The 19795-nt window shown below is 49.2% G+C and overlaps 1 protein-coding gene across 2 annotated transcripts; it reads left to right on the plus strand.

Annotated features, from left to right (window-relative positions):
• Positions 1492-19329, plus strand: COPS3 (COP9 signalosome subunit 3). Of its 2 annotated transcripts, XM_005693627.3 has the most exons (12): positions 1492-1651; positions 3289-3418; positions 5500-5612; positions 5696-5745; positions 8055-8147; positions 9325-9504; positions 11558-11698; positions 13072-13245; positions 15190-15276; positions 17402-17515; positions 18430-18510; positions 18757-19329. In XM_005693627.3, the coding sequence occupies exons 1-12, from the start codon at positions 1597-1599 to the stop codon at positions 18808-18810; spliced, it is 1272 nt and encodes a 423-aa protein (XP_005693684.1). In that variant the 5' UTR covers positions 1492-1596; the 3' UTR covers positions 18811-19329. The 2 variants fall into 2 exon arrangements, with proteins under 2 accessions (XP_005693684.1, XP_017920290.1); XM_018064801.1 differs by lacking the exon at positions 3289-3418 and having other exon boundaries at positions 1535-1651.

Below are 19795 nucleotides of genomic sequence, written 5' to 3' on the forward strand. Positions count from 1 at the left end.
GCATGCATGCCTGCTCCGTCGCTTTAGTTGTGTCTGGGCCTGTGCAACCCTATGGACTGTATCCCACCAGGCTCCTCTGTCCATGGGATTCTCCAGGCAAGAATATTGGAGTGGGTTGCTGTGCTCTCCTCCAGCAGATCTTCCCAACCTAAGGATTGAACCTGCGTCTTTTAGGTCTCCTGCACTGGCAGGCAGGTTCTTTACCACTAGTACCACCTGGGAAGCCCCAGAGAGTCTGTGGGTCACAAGGAAAGATCCCACATGACACAAGGAAGACCTGACACAGCCAAATAAATCTTAAAAAAAAAAAAAAAAGTTCCCAGGTGCTGCTGCTGCTCTTAGCTGGGGATCACACTTTGAGAACAGATCCCAGTAAATAGGCAAAAAAAAAAAAACCTGAAGTATGACTAGTCCAGTTCAGTTCAGTCGCTCAGTCACGTGCGACCCTTTGCGACCCCATGGAGTGCAGCACACAGTAGCTGTGGCTATTTTGAACTCTTATAGTGCTTAACTTCTCTCGAAAGTTCTGGCTTTTATTAAAATCCATGTATATCCATGGAAATGTATCCTATAATTCAAAATATCTGTTCTCTGTTTGAGGACCAAATGTGGCCATACAGCACACAGGGACATCTCTGTCCTACAGTATAAGCGTTAAAATCATTCATCCGTACATGTCATCATCTATACATTCATATATACAAATACATCCATTTATTTCTACCGCTATACCAACATACAATTATTACTATTATATTTCATGTCAACTCAGTACTGCAATAGCTTCTTAAATGATTCTGAGGTTATCCATGTGAAGCCAGTCTTTTCCATATTCAAGTCTGATCATGCCACTCGCTTGCATGAAACTCTCCATTGCTCCCCAATCTTCTCAAGGAAAAATCCAGTAGCTTTAACACGGCTTACTTGACATGGCCCCTGTTTATCTTGCAGCCCCATCTCACATCACCCCTCTCCAGCCATAAGTATTTTACGTAGTTTATCGTGAGGATTTTACAGATGGGGAAACAAGGCAGCGGACAGCCAAGGAGCTCGCCGAGAGTCGTGGAACTACTAAGTGCTAGAAAAGGGATTTGAAGGCAGGTTGCCTTCCTGTCTGGACAACTACTACCTGGCTGGAAGAGCCTCAGGAAAGAGGTTGCGATTAAGACAGGCGGGTTCCCTGAGTGGGGAAGATCCCCTGGAGAAGGAAATGGCTACCCACTCCAATATTCTTGCCTGGGAAATCCCATGGACAGAGGAACCTGGCGGGCTAAACAGGCCATAGGGTCGTAATGAGTCGGACACGACAGAGCGACTGAACAACAGCTAGGCGTTCAGTTCCTTCCTTTGCCCACCATCCCCTTTAAATCCAGGGAGCGACTTCACGTGCGCACAGAATGAAGACGGAAGGGAAAAAAACCTGCTTTCCGGCGCGGGCAGCCGCAGAACCGGTTCCATGGAAACAGTTGCCGGGTCCAGGTAGGTAGATCTCGCGGTGCTTGAGCGGCGGAAGTGACGTCACCGCCCTGAGGCCCTCCGGTGGGTCGCCGGCCCTGGTCCCGCGCGCGCCGCCTCCGCCGCCCGGCTACCGGGAACATGGCGTCCGCCCTGGAGCAGTTTGTCAACAGCGTCCGCCAGCTCTCCGCCCAAGGTGAGGCGATGGGCGCGGGCCGCGAACCTGAGTCCGGGCTGCGGCGGGGGTCTTGGAGCTTGGGCCGGGGCTGAGGAGCGCGCGAGATGGACGACCCCTTTCGCCCAGGCCCCGGCCTCCGCCCCCCGCCGTCGGAGCTCGGTCCGTCTCGCTTCCCGGAGGCCCTTCCCGACTTGGCCGCGCGGCCGGGCCCCTCGCGGCTGGCCGCGCTCGACCCCCGAGGGCCCTGGCTCCCGGCTCCCTTTTCGAGGGGCGGAGTTGTGGCCGCTGTGAATTTGCCCCTAATTTTCATGCCTTTGGTTGGTTCCTCTCATCGCCTGAGTGTCGTGCCCTGGGCCCAGAATTAAAGTAACTGGCCGCTGTTGTGAGGCCCCTTTCCTCACCCTGTTGGTTCATCTGTGAAATAGAAACGTCCGGACTGCGCGGGCTTGTCAGGAGTGAGCGGGAGGAACCATTAAGGTTGCAGGAACCGCGTGACCTTGCCCAGACACCCTTTTCTCGGGAATCGCGTCTCCCGGTGTAAGGACCCAGGTGCTGCCCGCCAGGCTGCCCCGAGGTTGCTTCGGTTCCCGGCGCTGCGCAGCGCAGCGCAACGGTTCTGCCTCGTTTCTCTTAACTGGTAGGAGTTAGGGTCAGGAGTGAGGCTGGGAGTCTCTGGGAGTGAGGAAGGCACTCACTCATTTGTTCGTGCCACAGACTGTAGTTTCCCGAGGTGACGTGAGGTTAGGTTTGGGTTAAAGTCCTGTCTCAGTTGGGCTTCCCAGGTGGCCGAGTGGTAAGGAATCTGCCTGCCAGTGTGGGAGATCCCCTTCGATCCCTGGGTCAGAAAGATCCCATGGAGGAGAAAATGGCAACCCACTCCAGTATTCTTGCCTGGAGAATCCCATGGACAGAGGAGCCTGGTGGGCTGCAGAGAGTTGGACATGAATTACTTTAGCTGCTGAACACGCATGCACCTGTCTCAGTCACTTGGTGACTAACCAAACGACTCATTTCCCAGGTTCAATTTTCTTACTTACAAAACAGAGCCGGGGCCGTGCTGGTGAGCATCAAACAGGATCGCTTGGCCTGGAAGCTTCACACACATGTTTTGTGCAGGCTGCTGCTGTAGGAGCAGGCTGCCCAGCAGAGACAGGCAGGTCACTTGCCCTGCCTCTGACTGATGTGCCTCACGCCTCCTGCACAGACTGGTGCTGGTGTGGAGTGAGGGCTGGGGTAGAGAAGGAAGAAGGGGGCTGCTCAGAAGATGATGGCGTGCAGACTGAAAGTGACAGGCGTGGGAATGAAGGCGGAGGGGAGAGGAAAGCGTGGACTGAGAGGCTGAGGAGTGAGATGAAGTCAGAGCTGGTTACATTTTGGATACAGAAGGGAGATGAGTTGGTGCTGATGGTAATGTGCACTCTGCTGGGTTGGGGCACTGGAAGTGGGAGTGCGAAACCTTCGGCGGCCAGAGGAAAGTGGGAGACTTAGCACTGAGGCCAAAGGCAAAATCATTTGGTGTCTCTGGCCCTTCTGGGTCCTCATCTGAAATGAAGGAGTTGGAAGAAATCACCTTTAGGCACTGGCAGGTCTGAGGTATGACATCTTTTGGTCTGGTGAATGCTGTTCTGAATGGTAGTGTCGTTCTTGTTTTCCAGGGCAAATGACTCAGCTTTGTGAACTGATCAACAAGAGTGGGGAGCTTCTGGCGAAGAACTTATCCCATCTGGATACCGTGCTCGGGGCCCTGGACGTCCAGGAGCACTCCTTGGGCGTCCTCGCTGTCTTGTAAGGGCGTCTTCCTTCACGGCTTTGTGCTCGCTCAACCTCAACACTGCGCTCTCTGGCTTTATTTGGTGTAGGAAGCAAGCCCTATAAACGACAGTGAGCTCTTTGGCACAACTAAAGTCACGTTGTAGCAGTTACCTTTACCTCATTGCAGCTAATCATTGCTTGTATTTTTTGTTCTGCTTTATTATTTTTTAAAATTCTTAATGTTAATACGAATTTTGAAATGTTTTAAAAAATGGTGATCTCAGTTGTGGCGCTGTAGTTTGTGTTTATCTGAATACTTTTATTCGTGTGATCCATGGGATTCTCCCCATTTTCTGAGTTGAAAAGAGGAAAGGGTGGCAGGACAGGGCAGGAGGCCGAGCTGAGTGAAATTCCGAGTAATCCAGAGCACCCTGCAGACAAGTTTAAGCTGGTTTAAGACCAAGTTAAACAGACGTTATTCCAGTTGGCCTTTTGAACTCTTGTAACTATGTACTTGACAGTTGATTTTTTTTTTTTTCTCTTGATGTTTTAGTGTCATAGATTGGGATTTTATGGTTGTTGTGGAAGTTGAAATAATGTAGATGAGCTGAGAACAAATTGACCTGAAGTGAGGGTCTGGCTTCACTTGAGCTGGTGCTCCTGACACAGGGGTGTGTCAGGAGGAAGGTGCTGTCAGAGCCCGAGGTCTAGCCTGCACTCGCAGGATGGTGGTCAATGGCTGTTGTGTGTCTGAGTGTAAATCTTTACAAATAAGTGACATTCAGGATTCAGCTCCTCTGTCGTACATGCAGCATCTTGAAGACTTAGTAGCCACTGCTTTAGATGGCGCACACTCGGAACAGGGCCTTTGCTGTGGACACTTCTTCTGGCTGTGGCTGGCGGATAAAGATTTCTGCTGGCTGTGCTTTCCCATTAAAAGAACAGGGAGCACAATTTGTACCCACTTCAGTTTATGCTGATGTGTGTGTCAAGTGAGATGATGTATGTGAAAGCTTTCTGAAGCTATACGATGTTTGACGTTGTATGTCAGTTAGAGGAAACCTGGGAAGAACCCTGACCTGGTTACCAGGTTCCCTGGGTTTGTATCCGTGTTCTGCTGATTATGAGGTGTGGGGCCCTGAGCTGTGTATTTTTGTTTATAAAGTGGAAGTCACAGTGCCTTACTGACCTATTGTGAAGCCCAAATGAGATTGTTTGGACAGATTTTGATCGTTGGGAAATGTAATTGCTGATGTCAGGTGGCATTGTGATACTGTATAGATGGAAGTACGAGTTGAAAGATGGAGAAATTGTTGTTAGGTGAAAACACCTGTTTCATTTTTCTTGAAATGAGTTTAAACCATTCCGTTTTTTCTTTTTTAAAAAGAAGAGTTTGAAGTTTTCTTGTAAGTGGTATGTAAGTGGTGGTGGCTTACATAATTTCTCCCCAGAAATCTTTCTCTGACTCCCTTTTAGTGTTTATGGTGGCGCCTGGTGGCACCATCTGCCAGGTGACTCGGGATGGGTCATCTTAGTTGTCCCTCTACAGACCAGTCCACTTCTCTGGTCCTGCCCCACAGCTAGTCCTTCTCCCCTGGGTCTGGGGCAGCACCATGACTGTGAGCCACTGCTATGGCCTCCAGCCAGCCCGTAGCTTCCTCCCTGTCCCCCTTCAATCTGTTCTGCTCAGGGTTTCTAAGTGAGTAAACAGTACTGAACACATTGAAATGCAAAAGGAAAGTATTTTACAAATTTTGGGGCTACAAGTTTAAGTTTAGTTACTTTGAGTATTAAGTGGCCTGATATTTGACCTCATTTAACAGAATTTTCTTTTTTGAAAGTTGCTCTCTTTTGGATGTCTTTTATTTCTTGCCTTTTTGCTCTGGGTAAAAGTTGTGCTTTAAGCTTATTTTTCTTAGTCTTTATTTGTGTTTATGTTCTATGTCTTGATTATGCAAAGAACCAGGCCAGCAGAATCTCATAGATTCTGGTTCTTAATTTTTGAAAGTGTCATGACTCCTTTAACTTCACAGAGCATTGGAGGCAGGATGGACTTCCATATTTCCTGCCACGAGGCCCCAACCAGGACCAGTTGGTTCTTCTCTGTGTTGTAGGTTTGTGAAGTTTTCCATGCCCAGCGTTCCCGACTTTGAGACGCTGTTCTCCCAGGTTCAGCTCTTCATCAGCACCTGCAACGGGGAGCACATCCGCTATGCGACAGACACCTGTAAGGGCAGCGCCTTTTCTTCTCCGTGGAAGTGTTCTGCCCTGTACTCACTTACATCTTCAATATTTTGTTATTGTGTCTAGTTGCTGGGCTTTGCCATCAGCTAACAAATGCACTTGTGGAAAGAAAACAGGTAAGACTGTTGTTTGAGTATTTACAGTTTCGTTTCACTTGTGTGTAACCTGTGCAGTGCTCCGAGCATTAGGGTCCCAGCCTTGTGCTGAGACCTTGATGCTCAGATGTATGTGATGGGTTTGGAGAGCTCAGAACATCTCCTGGGGGAGCTCTGACCACAGGAGAGGTGCCTCCAGGGTGCAGCTGCTGCTTAAGTTCGGAATAGCCATTCTAGCGCCCTTCATGTTATAAAATGCAGGTTTTGTTTGTTTGTTTGTTAAACCTTTTGTGTGTGTTAGTCGCTCAGTCATGTCCAACTTTTGCAACCCCTTGGACTATAGCTCGCTAGGCTCCTCTGTCCATGGAATTCTCCAGGCATGAACACTGGAGTGGGTTGCTATTCCCTTCTCCAGGGGATCTTCCTGACCCAGGGATGGAACCTGCATCTCCCGCACTGCAGGTAGATTCTTTACCATTGAAGGCACCAGGGAAGGCCTTCTTGTTAAATCTTTTAATTGAGGCCCTTGGACTGCAAGGAGATCCAGCCAGTCCATCCTAAAGATCAGTCCTGGGTGTTCATTGGAAGGACTGATGTTGAAGCTGAAACGCCAATACTTTGGCCACCTGATGCGAAGCGCTGACTCATTTGAAAGGACCCTGATGCTGGGAAAGATTGTGGGCAGGAGGAGAAGGGGACGACAGAGGATGAGATGGTTGGATGGCATTACCGACTTGATGGACATGGGTTTGGGTGGACTCCGGGAGTTGGTGATGGACAGGGAGGCCTGGCGTGCTGCGGTTCATGGGGTCGCAAAGGGTTGGATGCAACTGAGTGACTAAACTGAACTGATGACCTAATTTTCACTTTATAAGAAGTTGTTAGGTTGGTATAATTAATTGCTGTAAATGCCCTCCACCTGGAGTCCCTAGGTGTTGGTATCATCCCTAACCTGCTCAGTCTTGTCTCCTTCCTTTCTGAGCCGCAAGAAGGAAGGTTGCAGCTATGGTCCCCCTTACCCCGAGAGCTCAGTGAGTGTTTCTTAAAAACTAGGACGACTTAGAACATTCCCTAATGTAACGTCAGCATGACATCAGAAGACAAACATGTATAGAACCCTTTAACACATCTGACCTTGTTACACTGGGACCAGTTGTTTTTGCTAATGTCTTTTGTAACAAAAGACAATTTCAGATCACAGGTTAAATTACATGATTGTGTCTCTTTAGTCTCCTTTATTCATTTTTTTCATTTAACCTAGCTCTGTAGTTTCAGACGAAGAGTTAAGCAGTATTAATGTGTAGTGTTGTGTCTGAAACTTTGTCATGTTATCTGTCTACAAAGAAAGGAAAGGAAAGTGAAGTCGCTCAGTCGTGTCTGACTCTGCGACCCCCATGGACTGCAGCCTCCCAGGCAGCCTCCCAGGCTCCTCTGTCCATGGGATTTTCCAGGCAAGAGTACTGGAGTGGGGTGCCATTTCCTTCTCCAGTCTTTAGTCTCCTTTAATCTAGTGAAGTCTTTATTTATTGTGATGCTGACACAGGTTATAATTTGGATGTTTCTTTGTGATTTGAAATTGAACTTTAAAAGACTGAGGTGTGAAAGAGCCTGAAAACAAAGACTCAGTTGATAATTTTGTAGGTGCACTGCCTAACTGTTGTTTGAGGGAGATGGTTAAAAATATCCAATCAGTCTTCACTGAGGAAAGCTTGTGAGTTCCTCCCCTTTTTCACGGTCACATCTTCTCCCCAGAAGCTGGTCGCACCTCTCGTCATTCTCGGTCTTGTTATTCACGATCAGGGCAGGAAAATGGTCTGTTTGTAGCTTGTGGTATCGCTTTCAACAGTAATTTACCATCAGGTAAGAGATGTTGCTGAAGAGAATTTACAGGTGACCCCCAGACTGTCCTGCAGGAAAGGGCCAGCACCCGTGTTCTCAGTTAAGTCTCCTAAGCACGAGCCACTTCTGTGGTTAATGATTTGGAAAATTGTTGTTTGTTTACCTGTAAATATAACAAACTGTTGAGAACGTAATGTTGCTTTTGATTATTGATCTCTTAATTAGAAAAAGCTTTCTGATTTTAAAAATTTGTGCTAATTACTGTAAATATGACAACAAACAGCCTAAGACGACACTTTCTGACTGAAGAGAGACAGAAGCTTCTCCAGAGGCTGTGGGACCCCCCCGCCTGTCATTTAGAGGAGCCTGTCAGTAGGGTCACTCTCATTTAGAGGAGCCTGCCTATAGGGTTACTTTCACTTGTAAGGGACAGCTTAGGACCAGGCATGCCGCCCCGCTGAGACCCTAACTGACAGGCCTCTTTCTGACAGCCTCTGCGAGGAATTGGCGTCCTCAGGCAAGCCATTGACAAGATGCAGATGAACACAAACCAGCTGACCTCTGTGCATGCCGACCTCTGCCAGGTGAGCACCAGGGGGCCGGCCACCCCGGTCAAAGTTGGACGTGGTTGGGATGGCGCCATGTTTTAAGTGTCAGAAGCTGCACTGTTGCTGGAAGGGAATGTTGGGGCTGCTGACCACCAGCCGTGGGCTGCCACCCAGCCAGTCAGTGGGATGTGAGAGCAGGTTGGGGTCGGGGGTGGTGCTTGTGACCCTGATAGCACTCCCAGTAGGAGCTCTGGGGCCTGAGAACCAACTGGTGAGTTCTCACACCTGAAGATGTTACTTGTTTGTTTATTTTGTGTGACTCGAAACCCAGATAGCAAAGGAGGGATATGTGTGATGAAGCCGGCCTCTACCTGCTCCCCTGCCACCCATCCCTCCTTTCCCGAGGAAGCTGGGGTTGATCATTTCTCCTGCAGCACTCCAGAGACAGTTTAGCACACACCAGCAGATACGTGTATATTTTTGTCTCTCTAGTTTAAACACAAATAGTAGCAATCTATACAATGTCTTTTTCTTACATACTGTGTCTTGGAGATGATTTTGTGTTAGTGCTTTATAGCCACAGAGAACTCCATACTGTGGGTTTAGCCAGTCTCTGTGGGGTATCCAGATTGTTCCCTTGATGAATAACATGGGATGTGGATTATTTCAACCACATCTTCTTACTTCACATGGAGGCGTGCATTCTTTTCTCTTTTTTTCTCTTGAAACACTTTGTGGTGGAGGTGTGACGGGCACACGGGAGAGTTTAGGAGTCTCGGGTGTGCAGTGTTTGCACCCCCGCGTGTCTGGTTCCACTGTCACCCAGGCCCGAGGGCTCTGCCGGTCCTGCTTTCTTGGGCTGCACATTCTCTGCTCATAGCCAAGGGAGTCAGAGCAGGCAAGGAGAGGTCTGAGAGGAGTTGTGCCCGTGCCACCAGGGCAGCGGAGAGCAGAGCCCACACTCGTGCATCATCTATAGATGCCCGGGCTTTGCTTCGCTTGTGAGCTCTTCATGTCACAGCCGGTTAGCCTTTTCCAAAGAAATGCTGTTTTATTCTGAATGCCTAAGAAGATGGACGTGTCAACGTTTAAATCATTCTAGTCAAGTCAGATGTAAAGCCAAGCGTTTTCTAGAACTTCCTGTGTTTTCTCCTTTTGCTGATGTGTGCCGAAGTGCATGTGGGGTGATGGCGGCATGTATCTCTCGCCACAGCTGTGTTTGCTGGCAAAGTGCTTTAAGCCGGCCCTGCCGTACCTGGATGTGGACATGGTGGACATCTGCAAGGAGAACGGGGCCTACGACGCCAAGCACTTCCTGTGCTACTACTACTATGGCGGGATGGTCTACACCGGACTGAAGAACTTCGAGCGGGCACTCTACTTCTACGAGCAGGTGGTCCCTCCCCCAGCTCGGGCGTATGAGCCTGTGTGGTCAGAGAGGCGTGCCTTGCCTGGTGGCAGGGGCCCAAGGCAGGGAGGGACTCGAATTCTGTCTGGTGCGGGTTGAGTTCTGTGTGTCTCTGGATGTTTGTGGAGCCCAGTGATCTTTGTCACGTCTTCTTGTTCTGAAATGAGGTGTGAAGTTGGGTTAGGTTTTTTGCCTTTTTTTTTTTTCGGTCCATGCTGCGTGGCTTGCAGTATCTTAGTTCCCCAAGCAAGGACTAAACCCTGGGCCACAGCAGTGAAAGCACTGAACCCCAGCCCTGAACTGTCGGGGAATTCCCAAGTGTTTCTTCTTTTAATAAATAGGACATTCTTCTGGTTCATAATTCAGACTGTATAAAGGAGTTCAGAGAAAAAAGTGCCTCCCCTCCACCGTTTTGTGTCTGTGATGAGATGTGCATTTCTGGAGGCTCGCTCAGGGCCTAAAAAGACAGGACTGGGAACAAATAGTGTTTTAAGATGAACTTGTCAGATGTTCAGTAGTTCAGTTTGATTCGGAGTGCACGTTCTGGTAATCAAAGGTGCTCTGAACCTTGGAGGAGCTCAGAGTGTATCTGAGATGCTGTGCAAGCATGTGCACATGCCTGTGAGTGGGCGTAGCCTTGGTCAGCGGGACTGACCAGTGTTGCTGGGGCCTGGGACAGGGCGACTGGAGGTTCTGCTGGGCAGGCGACGTGACTGATACCAGACAGGCATCTTTTCTTACTGCTTTTCTGAAACATTCCAAAAGATATACTTGCTTAAAAAAAAAAGAAAAAGAAACAGTTCAGATCACACAGCATTACATCACATGAGTGAGAGCTGCATCTACCTCACCCCGAGCGCAGGTGGCCTTGGGTGCTCCCTGGCCCCCGGTGGGCAGGCCCTTCAGCAGGTTCTGCTGCTTCGTGTGAAAGCGATGCTTGTGTCCTCGTGCTCTTACAGGAGTGTTTCTGTGGAATAACTCAGAACGGCCTTAAAGGCCCAGGGGCTTGGATTTTGTTTGGGACATTTGGGCTGATTTGGGTGATAGATTTGGATTCTTCACCTTCATGAATCCATGTGAAAGAATGTAGAAAGGCAGCTGCAGAATAGGAGGAAATACTTGCAGGTGATATTTCTGAAAAGAGACTCGCGTCCGGAATGTGCAGAGCTGTGAGAAATTCAACAGTAAAAGCCCTGAAGTTTTAAAACAGGCGACAGATTTGAATAGACATTTCTTCAGAGACTATATCCAGATGGCCAGAAGCCCTGATCAAAAGCGAAGTGCAACTCAGAGCCATGGTGTGGCACCAGGTCACACAGCAGGCTCTTGTGATGGGGTGCTGGCTGCTGACAGGGGTGTGGGGTTCCTCAAAAGGTTACACCTGAAACCTCCATGTGACCCAGCACTTTTATTCCCAGGGTTGCACCTGAGAGAAGTGACAGCAGACATCCACCTAGACACACATGTGCATGTCCTCGGCAGTGGGAGCCGTGCGCCCAGAGGCCCACCCACCGAGGTGGTCTCTGTTTACGTGGAGCACCGTTTGCCTGAAACAGAATAGGTTGTGACACAGGTTATTTCAGTGTGTGCCCTGGAAGTGTCACGGTGAAGCTGCTCACATAAGACCCTGTGAAGCCATTTATGGGAACTTCTGGCACTCCAGTGGTTAGGATTCCATGCTCTCACTGCCAAGGGCCTGGGTTTAACCCCTGGTCAGGGAACTGAGAGTCCATGAGCTACACAGCACAGCCAAGTAGGGGGAAAAAAAGCCATTCATATGAAATGTCCAGAGCAGGCAAGTCCAACAAGAATTGAAGTGGAGGAGTGGATGGCTGGGGAGGGGAGTATGGGCAGTGACCCCTGTCCGGCAGGGTTTCTTTTTAGGAGGGTGAAAATGTCCTGAAATTAGGTAGGGGGAACAGTTGCACACCTTGGTGATCATGCCAGAGCCCAGTTGTCATTAAAGGCAGTGACTGGGTGTCAGTACTATCTTCCAAATTCACGCTCAGTCCTCACTCTGATGTTCCTCTCCACCCAGGCCATCACCACACCTGCCATGGCCGTCAGTCACATCATGCTGGAGTCGTATAAGAAGTATATCCTGGTCTCTCTGATCCTGCTGGGCAAAGTACAGCAGCTGCCAAAATACACCTCTCAGATTGTGGGTAGATTCATTAAGGTGAGCATTCAAAACAGTGATTTCTCAGCTGACATGTTCTGTTGCTACAAAGCTGTGGTGATACACAGTTCTGTAATCTATGTGACTTGACTCTCCTGGCATCTTCAATTAGTAGACGTTCTCAACGTCCCCTGGGCGTCTGGCTGGACCCTGACTCATCCATGCCCACCGACCCTCGATGGGGTGGGGTGTTCCGGGAATCTGTGTCCACGCTCTTGCTCTGAGTGGTCATGGCGTAGGGGTTTAAGGTTCTGATAGAGCAGTGCTTATGCTCTGTTGGACTTGAACTCTGACCAGGTGCTAGGAGATCCTCTTAGACCCCAAGCTTTGCTCACTGAGCTGTTATGGTTTTCCTAAGGACTTGGCCCCAGGACCACGTGGAGAAATGACCTCCTTTTTTATTTTCTCGTAATTCATGCTTATTTTATTTTAAATTGAAGTCACTATCATTTGATAACAATTTTGTGCTGACTCTCCTTGAACAAAACTCAAAGTTTCAGGAGGTCAGTTTGAAAGTCTTCCTGATAGGAAGGTTTCTGTGCTGTCTTGTTGAGTGTTGCCCGTGTCCTTCAGCTACCCATCGTGGTTCTTGGGCTCCAGGCTGCCTGTCACAGATGGGCATTTGGGGGTGGGTGAGAGGCCCTTGGAGCCCACCCAAGAGTGATGCGGGTTTGGAGAACTCCCGCAGGTGGCCCCCATGGCCCTGGAGTGACTGTTCCAGCAGGAGCACTTTCGTAAGTGGGGTCCTCATGACTCACCACCTTCACAAGAGCTTCGGTTTGTCTGCAGGGTTAACGGAGTGGTGACGAGGGCTCAAGCATCAGGGTAGGGCTCCTGCTCGAGCCAGGTCTGCCTATGCTGCTCAGTACCGCTCGCCTGCTCCTGCAGCCCTGCCCTGTGTCTGCAGGGAAGATGAGGAGCTGTATCACCCGGGTGGTGGGCCCAGCTCCGCTCTGAGGGGCCCTCAGCCCAGGGGTCTCTTGTTCCCCTGGAAGCAGTTGGTTGTCCCATGGCACCTGGTGAGGCATGTGTGGAGCAAGAGGGGGCTGAGAAGGGTGGGTGTTTGCCTCCTTTCTTCCCAAGGTGGTTTATCTGGGACAAGTCAGGAGCTGCCTGTGAGAAAAAGGCCTGTGGCCGTCACTGATGCAGGCTCCAGGCCTGCTCTGTGCTACACAAGGAGCACCATGGTAAACTTCTCTCCTTGGTCTTGAAAACCAGGCATTTGCTTAGAGTAACTTACAGTTTGCTGGGTAACAGTAAGGGACGCTGGACCTCCTTGCTCCACAGTTAGTGCCACGTTTCCTTTTGCGTCTCATACAGGCTCTGTTCTGCTAACTGTCGAATCTGGTTTCTTCCCACCTGCACACCTTTAGCCTCTTAGCAATGCATACCACGAGTTAGCGCAAGTGTACTCCACCAACAACCCCTCGGAGCTCCGCAGCCTGGTGACCAAGCACAGCGAGATCTTCACACGCGACAACAACATGGGGCTGGTGAAGCAGTGCCTGTCCTCGCTGTATAAGAAGAACATCCAAAGACTCACCAAGGTGCAGCCCTGTGGGCCTTCAGAGCCGGGCTCCGTTCCCCGGTCCTTGTCTGCACTGAGGCAGCAGCACAGGGTCCCAGCCGGTCCCATGGGGACTTTGAGGGGGGCCTTACCAGGGCTAGTATGGGGTATTTGAGAAGAAGAGCAGGTGAAGAAGAAGCGGGGAGGAGACATGGCTGCTCTGGGAGGCAGATAGGTAGCTGAAGGGAGGAAGATGGCCCGGGCAGATGCTAAGGGTACAGCTGTGCAGCCCAGGACCTCACACAGCCTCACCTGCGGGCGCTTGGCTGGTGCACTTGCTCTGGGGAAGGTAAGCCAACTGTGTAGTTTTTATTTTTTAAGATGAAAATAGACCCAGTGGCTTTTGATGTTGGAAAATATGCTTGTTATCAAGTGTTAAGACTGTCCAGGAAAGTGTAAAATGGAAACAAAGCCTATGTGAGCCAGGGAGATAGAGGTGTTCACTGCAGGTAATGGGAAACTGGCAAAGAACAGCTGCAGTGAGCAGGGACGGGGCAGCTCTTCCCCCGAGACGCAGCCCTGTGAGGACGCAGTGGACGAGATGTCTGTCTGCCGGGCAGCCGGGGACACGGGATTATCACGGGGGCTCAGACCTGCTCCACAATCATGTTCTGGGGACATTTCTCCGGATCCGTCTGCTCCATATGTGTGAACACTCCCACTGACTGTAACCAGGGTCATACGCTATGTGCTGTTCTACATCCTTTTTCTGGTTTCCATGGCAATGTAAGCCTGTATCACAGTGACTGTACATTGTGCTTTGTTGTACAGACAATCATAACTTTCTAAGCCAGTTCTCTTCTGGTGGACAGTCAAGCGGAAGTTTCTTACTTTGAAAGGAAAAATGACAGTTCTGTATATTTCGAAATGTTCCCTTTTCTAGTCCTCACTGGTGCTAAACTACCGAGATTCTTAGAATTCACAGGAGTTTCATTTGGGAAGAAGGTGCTACTCTGAACTAAAGTATATTTAGAGTTTTTTTGGTCATTGGCTTACCAAGAATTTTCAACATCAGAATCTTAACAAGGTCTGCTTTGAAAATGCATTGTATTTACAGCTGGGAGTGGTAAATATTGCCAGCTGCTCTAAAAAAGGGGCTCTTTTAATTTGTTCCTGAAAGGCATTTTCATCAGGTCCCAGGCAGACCATGATAAACACTGGTTTCCTTCCCCCTCCCCACCCCCCACTGGTTTCCTTTTAACCCTCAATGTGTTTACACATTCTGACTTTGAATTTTGAAATGAATCTGTTTTTTTTTAATTTCATATTATTTACAAGGTAATATATTTACAATATAAAATGCAAAGACCCAAAAATCTCCACCCAGTCCCTATACTGCAGCGGACCTTTTCTTTCCCAGAGGCAGCTCTGCGTCACTGCTTCCCGGGCATCCCCGCAGAGAGTGTGTAAGCATGTACATTCACACGCATGTGTGCTGTCACACGCATGCAGTTTCCTTGTTCAGAGATCTGAGCCAGATACAGACCCTGTTCTGTGTCCCTTTTTACATTTAAGATGTGCATGTCTTCAATTTCAGCTCATGAAAAGCATCCTCACTTTGTAAGGCTTTTTATAGCTGTGTAGGAGTCCATTTGTGTGGTTTTGCTGCACTCAGCCAGTCCTCTGCTGACAGACATCTGGGCAGTTCCGACCTTTGCCATCACAGGTAGAGCTGCAGCGAGCAGCCTGGCACACACGTCATTCTAGACCCAGGAAGCATGTGGAGGGTGTTTCCTAGAAGTCGTTGCTCTAGAAAAGTGATGCTGAAACCTTAGCTCATGCAGTTCAAGTCATCTTTGCAACAGAAAGCTAGCCTGTACACTCTTGAGAATGTGATCAGTGACTCAGTAGGAGTCTACACATTTAGTAGAATTTCTCTCTTCAGTCTGTTTCTACCTGTGATTGATTAACTTCTGAATTTCAGACATTTTTAACACTGTCGTTACAAGATATGGCGAGTCGCGTGCAGCTGTCCGGGCCTCAGGAGGCAGAAAAGTATGTCCTGCACATGGTAAGTGTGTTTCTGTTTCCAGAAGTTACTTACTGGAGTTTTGTCCTTGTAAAGATTACTGGTGTTTGCCGTGGGAGGCGTAGAGAAGGAGGCAGGGCACCCAGTGGCACCACTGTGGGTGATCCGTCAGCTTCCTCACAGTTGGGATTTTCCTGGGACGTGTGCATGAGTGTCCTGCACGGTCGTGTCCTGAGGATGTTCTTGGTCATCACAGCCAGGGAGTGCTGCTTATAGCGAGTGGAGCCGGGTCCTGCACACAGGGGCCGCTCCCACCACAAAGAATTCTCTGGCTCAAAACGTCAATACTGCCAAGCCTGAAAAATCCTGTCCTACCATGTAAAATTTATGAAGGCAGGGATTTTTGTTTTTAAATAAGATATAACTTTTTAATAGTGATTTGAGATTCACTGCCAAATTGAGGGCAAAGTACAGCGTTCCCAGTCCCCCCACACAATCATAGCCTCCCCTGATCAGTGTCCCCACCAGACTGGGCCCTTGTCATAGCTGATGCTCCTCCGCTGACAGGTCTTCATCCAAAGTCCATAGTTTACATCAGGTTTGTTCATGTGTTGGACACTCTGTGGGTTTGGGTACATGTGCGTGTACATGAATCTGTCATGACCGCATCGCATGGAGCATCCACTCTGCCCTGCAGATGCCCTGTGCTCTGCCAGTTCCTTACCACCCCTCCCACTGCTGACCTTTTCATTTTCTCCAGTTTTGCTTTTTTCACAATGTCATATGGTTGAAGTCATACAGTGTGCAGCCTTCTCAAACCAGGGTCCAGCCCTGCATCTGCCTAGAAAGGTTCTTTTTAATCCTGGCTTGTAGTGTCCCACTTTTAGCGGTGCCCCATTTTTGAGCTTCTTATGAAAGGGAACGTACAGCCTGTGTGCTCGGGTCTGGCTGTCTCTGCCCAGCATCACGAGCCCCATGCGCTGTGTTGTGTGCTGTTGCAGCCGGCTCATGTTCAGGGTTGCAGCGTTTCACGGCACGAGTCCATCAGGTAGACATGGCGGTGGTTTCCTGTTGTGGATTTTACAGAGCACACTGCTGGCGAACCCGGTGTGCGTTTCCACTAGGTGTGTTCTGTCTGCTGTGAGATCCTCCGTGTGCTCACAGAGTCAGGGAGTTACGCCTTGTGTTCGGTTGTGTCGGGCTGCGGGCACTTCATTAACTAGGACCACGTCCCCCGGGCTGGGCAACCAGCCCAGGCAGCTCAGCTCCACCATCCCAGATGGAGCGTTGGTGTGTCAGGAATGACAGCACCCTTTTGGGATTTTCTATCCGCTGCTCCCTTTTTAGCTGCATGGACAGGATTTGGCTGTCAACTTAATCCCCGGCTGTTGATGAAAATAAAAAACCTACACTTTGAAGCTGCCTTGGAATCAGGATTAGCAGAAAAATTTTCTTAAAGGACCAGAGGATAATTGCTACTGGAGTGAACCAAAAATTTTTTAGGGCTTCACTTTTGTAAAACTCAAGGACAATTTCAATTATATCTCATAGAAGTTGTCTAAAGATGCAAGGGTGCTTCAGAATATCTGTGCCAGAGAAGCCAGACACATAGGACCACGCACTGTCTGACTCCACTTCCACGAAACCTCCAGAACAGGCATGTGCACAGTGTGGAGAGTACACAGGTGGAGGTGGGGCTTGAGAGGAGGAGGCTGGGCAGTGACTACGCAGACGGGGCAGGGGCCCCGGGTAGCAGTGAGATCTTTTGACGCTGGGTGGAGGTGGTGCCTATGCATCACAGGTGTAGTTGAATCTACTGAATTGTTCCCTTTAAAATGGTTGACTAGGAGATGTCGCTGGTGGTACAGTGGCTAAGTCTGTGGCCTTTCAGTCCTTGGTTGGGGAACTAGGACCCTGCAGGCCGCGTGGCACAGTCGAAGAAAAGGTTAACTCACTTTATGTGGATTTTACTCCTTAGTCTCTCATGGTGCCCTGCACATATTAGGTATTTAAGAGAGGGAAGCAAGTTGAAGAAACAGATAGAGCCTAAAACACTTACAGATTGATTTACTTGTTGCTCTCTGTGATTTCCCCTGACTGCATTGAAACACCACTTATTCACATAATTTTTGGGGCTAAACTGTTTTCCTGATTTCTCTTTTTATAGATAGAAGATGGTGAGATTTTTGCAAGTATTAATCAGAAGGATGGGATGGTCAGTTTCCACGATAACCCTGAAAAATACAACAACCCTGCCATGCTTCACAACATTGACCAGGAGGTAACACAAACGCCAGCGCTCTGGGCTGATGTCTGTGATGTTACATTTGCAGTACTGCTTCGGTTCCAGGATAATTTTAGTTTTAAAATGGGTAGTTCCCAACTAGTTTCTAAGGACATCTAATTTCCTAGAAAGTTAATTTCAAAATGGACTCTTCCCGATTGTCTGGTTATAAATAAACGGTAGGTTAGCATCCTTGTCCAGTTTGTCAGAGCCTCCCTCAACTCCTGAAATGCTTGGGAGAGTACAGCATTCTGGGAGGGAGGCGGGAGTCAGTGCACTTGTCTGACAGAGTACAGTTTCATGTGTACCCAGTAGCCACTTACACAGTGGAGCCTTCAGTAACTTGAATCTGGAGTCCCGGGTCAGAAGGTCAGGGGTGAGCAGGCGGCAGAGAGGAAGGCCGGCCGCGGTTCCCGCTGGGCAGCAGCCAGGGACCAGGGAGCCGCTGCCTCTGCACTGCGGCCCATGCTGCTCTCAGGGCCTCCGGGCGTGAGCTGGGCTCACGGGGGCCAACTGGCTTCTTACCTCTGATAGGCAGATGGATTCAACCAAACAGCTTCAGAATATGAAAAGCGGTAAGTCACCAGAATCTCTTTTTGGCAATTCCAAATTTTTTAAAACCCTGAAAGCTGGAAGTATTTTTTGTAACTCGTTTGGTGTCAAACGCCACCTAAAATGACACTTATGTGAACATTTTTAGGTTTCACTGCCAAAGACAGTCATGTGTTTAGTTTAATTATGGGGTGGCAATGTGCACTGTTTGTGCTGTGTTAACTGTCTGATCCCAAATTCTGACTCCAGAACCTCTCTGGCTCAAGGCTGTGACCTTGTAGCACCCAAATAGTCTAGGCTCAAAAGGATAAACTTGCCCAGAACCCACCTGCTCAGCCTGTCCACCTGCTTCCACACAGATGCTGAAGTGTATAGAGCTGGACGAGCGGCTGAAGGCCATGGACCAGGAGATCACAGTGAACCCCCAGTTCGTGCAGAAGGTGATTGGGCCCCCCTCGTTAACAGAAATATGCTGGAGGGAGCTGGGTGGTGTCCCTGTAATAGTGAAGTTCACGGAGACGTGCTCGTGGAGAGCATTTCCACAGTCCAGGCTGGAAGTGTGTTTAGGGGTGGGGGTGGGGGTCCTGGAACTGCCTCCCTCTTACACGGGGTGATATCCTCTGGAGCTGCTGGCAGGAAGCTCTTGCTCAGGCAGACAAGTGCACTGACTCCCGCCTCCCTCCCAGAGCATGGGGTCACAGGAAGATGACTCAGGAAACAAGCCGTCCAGTTATTCCTGAAGCCGACACCCATCCTGAGTTAGAGAAGCCATCGCCCATCCCTGTGGCCGGACAGGTGTCGGGAGGCGGCTAGAGGATCAGGCCCATCTCACCTGGACGTAGAGACAGTGCGTTTTGTTTTGATGTCTTCAGTCGTGTGCTTTCAGTAAACCATTCTCTCTGTGAAGAAAGGAAAACATTTTCAAACTTTAAAGCCTGTTGTGGGTTTATTTATCCTCAGATTAATGTTATTGTTGCATTAAATCTGGCTTTTTGTTTTAAATTATTTGAACATTCATTCATCTTCTGTATTACCTTTTCCCTCTGAAAAGCTTTTATAGAACATGTTCATTCTGAACAGATGTAGATTTTAGGAGTTGTTGGAACATTTGAATCTGAAGTTGATATCAGTTGCCTTAAAAAAAAGCTGAGAGGAGAAAAAACATCTGGGAGAATCTCTCAGGCAGAATCCAATGTTTCAGAATTAAATTACCATGCATGTGAGGCATTCTGAATTAAAGAGATACCCTTTTAGTCTTGTGAACCTTCGTGTGTGTGGCGCTCTTCTGTCTGTGAGATGAAGGGCAGACTTGCCCCGTCTTTCTCTACAAGCATTTCCTGTCCACCTGCACAGCTGCGTTTGGATTCTGCTCAGGGTCCCCCCTCTTCAGGACTCTGGGATGCATCTGACTTGGGTCCCCTGAGTTGGTCCCAGGATGGTGCGGAGACTGAAAAGTGCGGTTGGATACAGTGGAATTAGGTCCCTAAAGAGCATCTCCCTTGTGAGTAACATTCACTATAATGGGTCAAGTTGTGTGATCACTACATTTTCATTGTTTACAAAAGGAAACTCTGAAATACCATGCCAAAGGAACTCTTGAAATCTCATGCCTAAGGAGTCGCCCCAGTAGAAAGGCTTTGAGGCTGTGTGGTCCATCATGCCACCCACTGCTGTGCTGCAGGAAGGTGGCCACGGAGCATCTGATCCATAAGTGCATGGATGAGG

This window comes from Capra hircus, chromosome 19 (genome assembly GCF_001704415.2).
Source record: "Capra hircus breed San Clemente chromosome 19, ASM170441v1, whole genome shotgun sequence".
NCBI lineage: Eukaryota > Metazoa > Chordata > Mammalia > Artiodactyla > Bovidae > Capra > Capra hircus.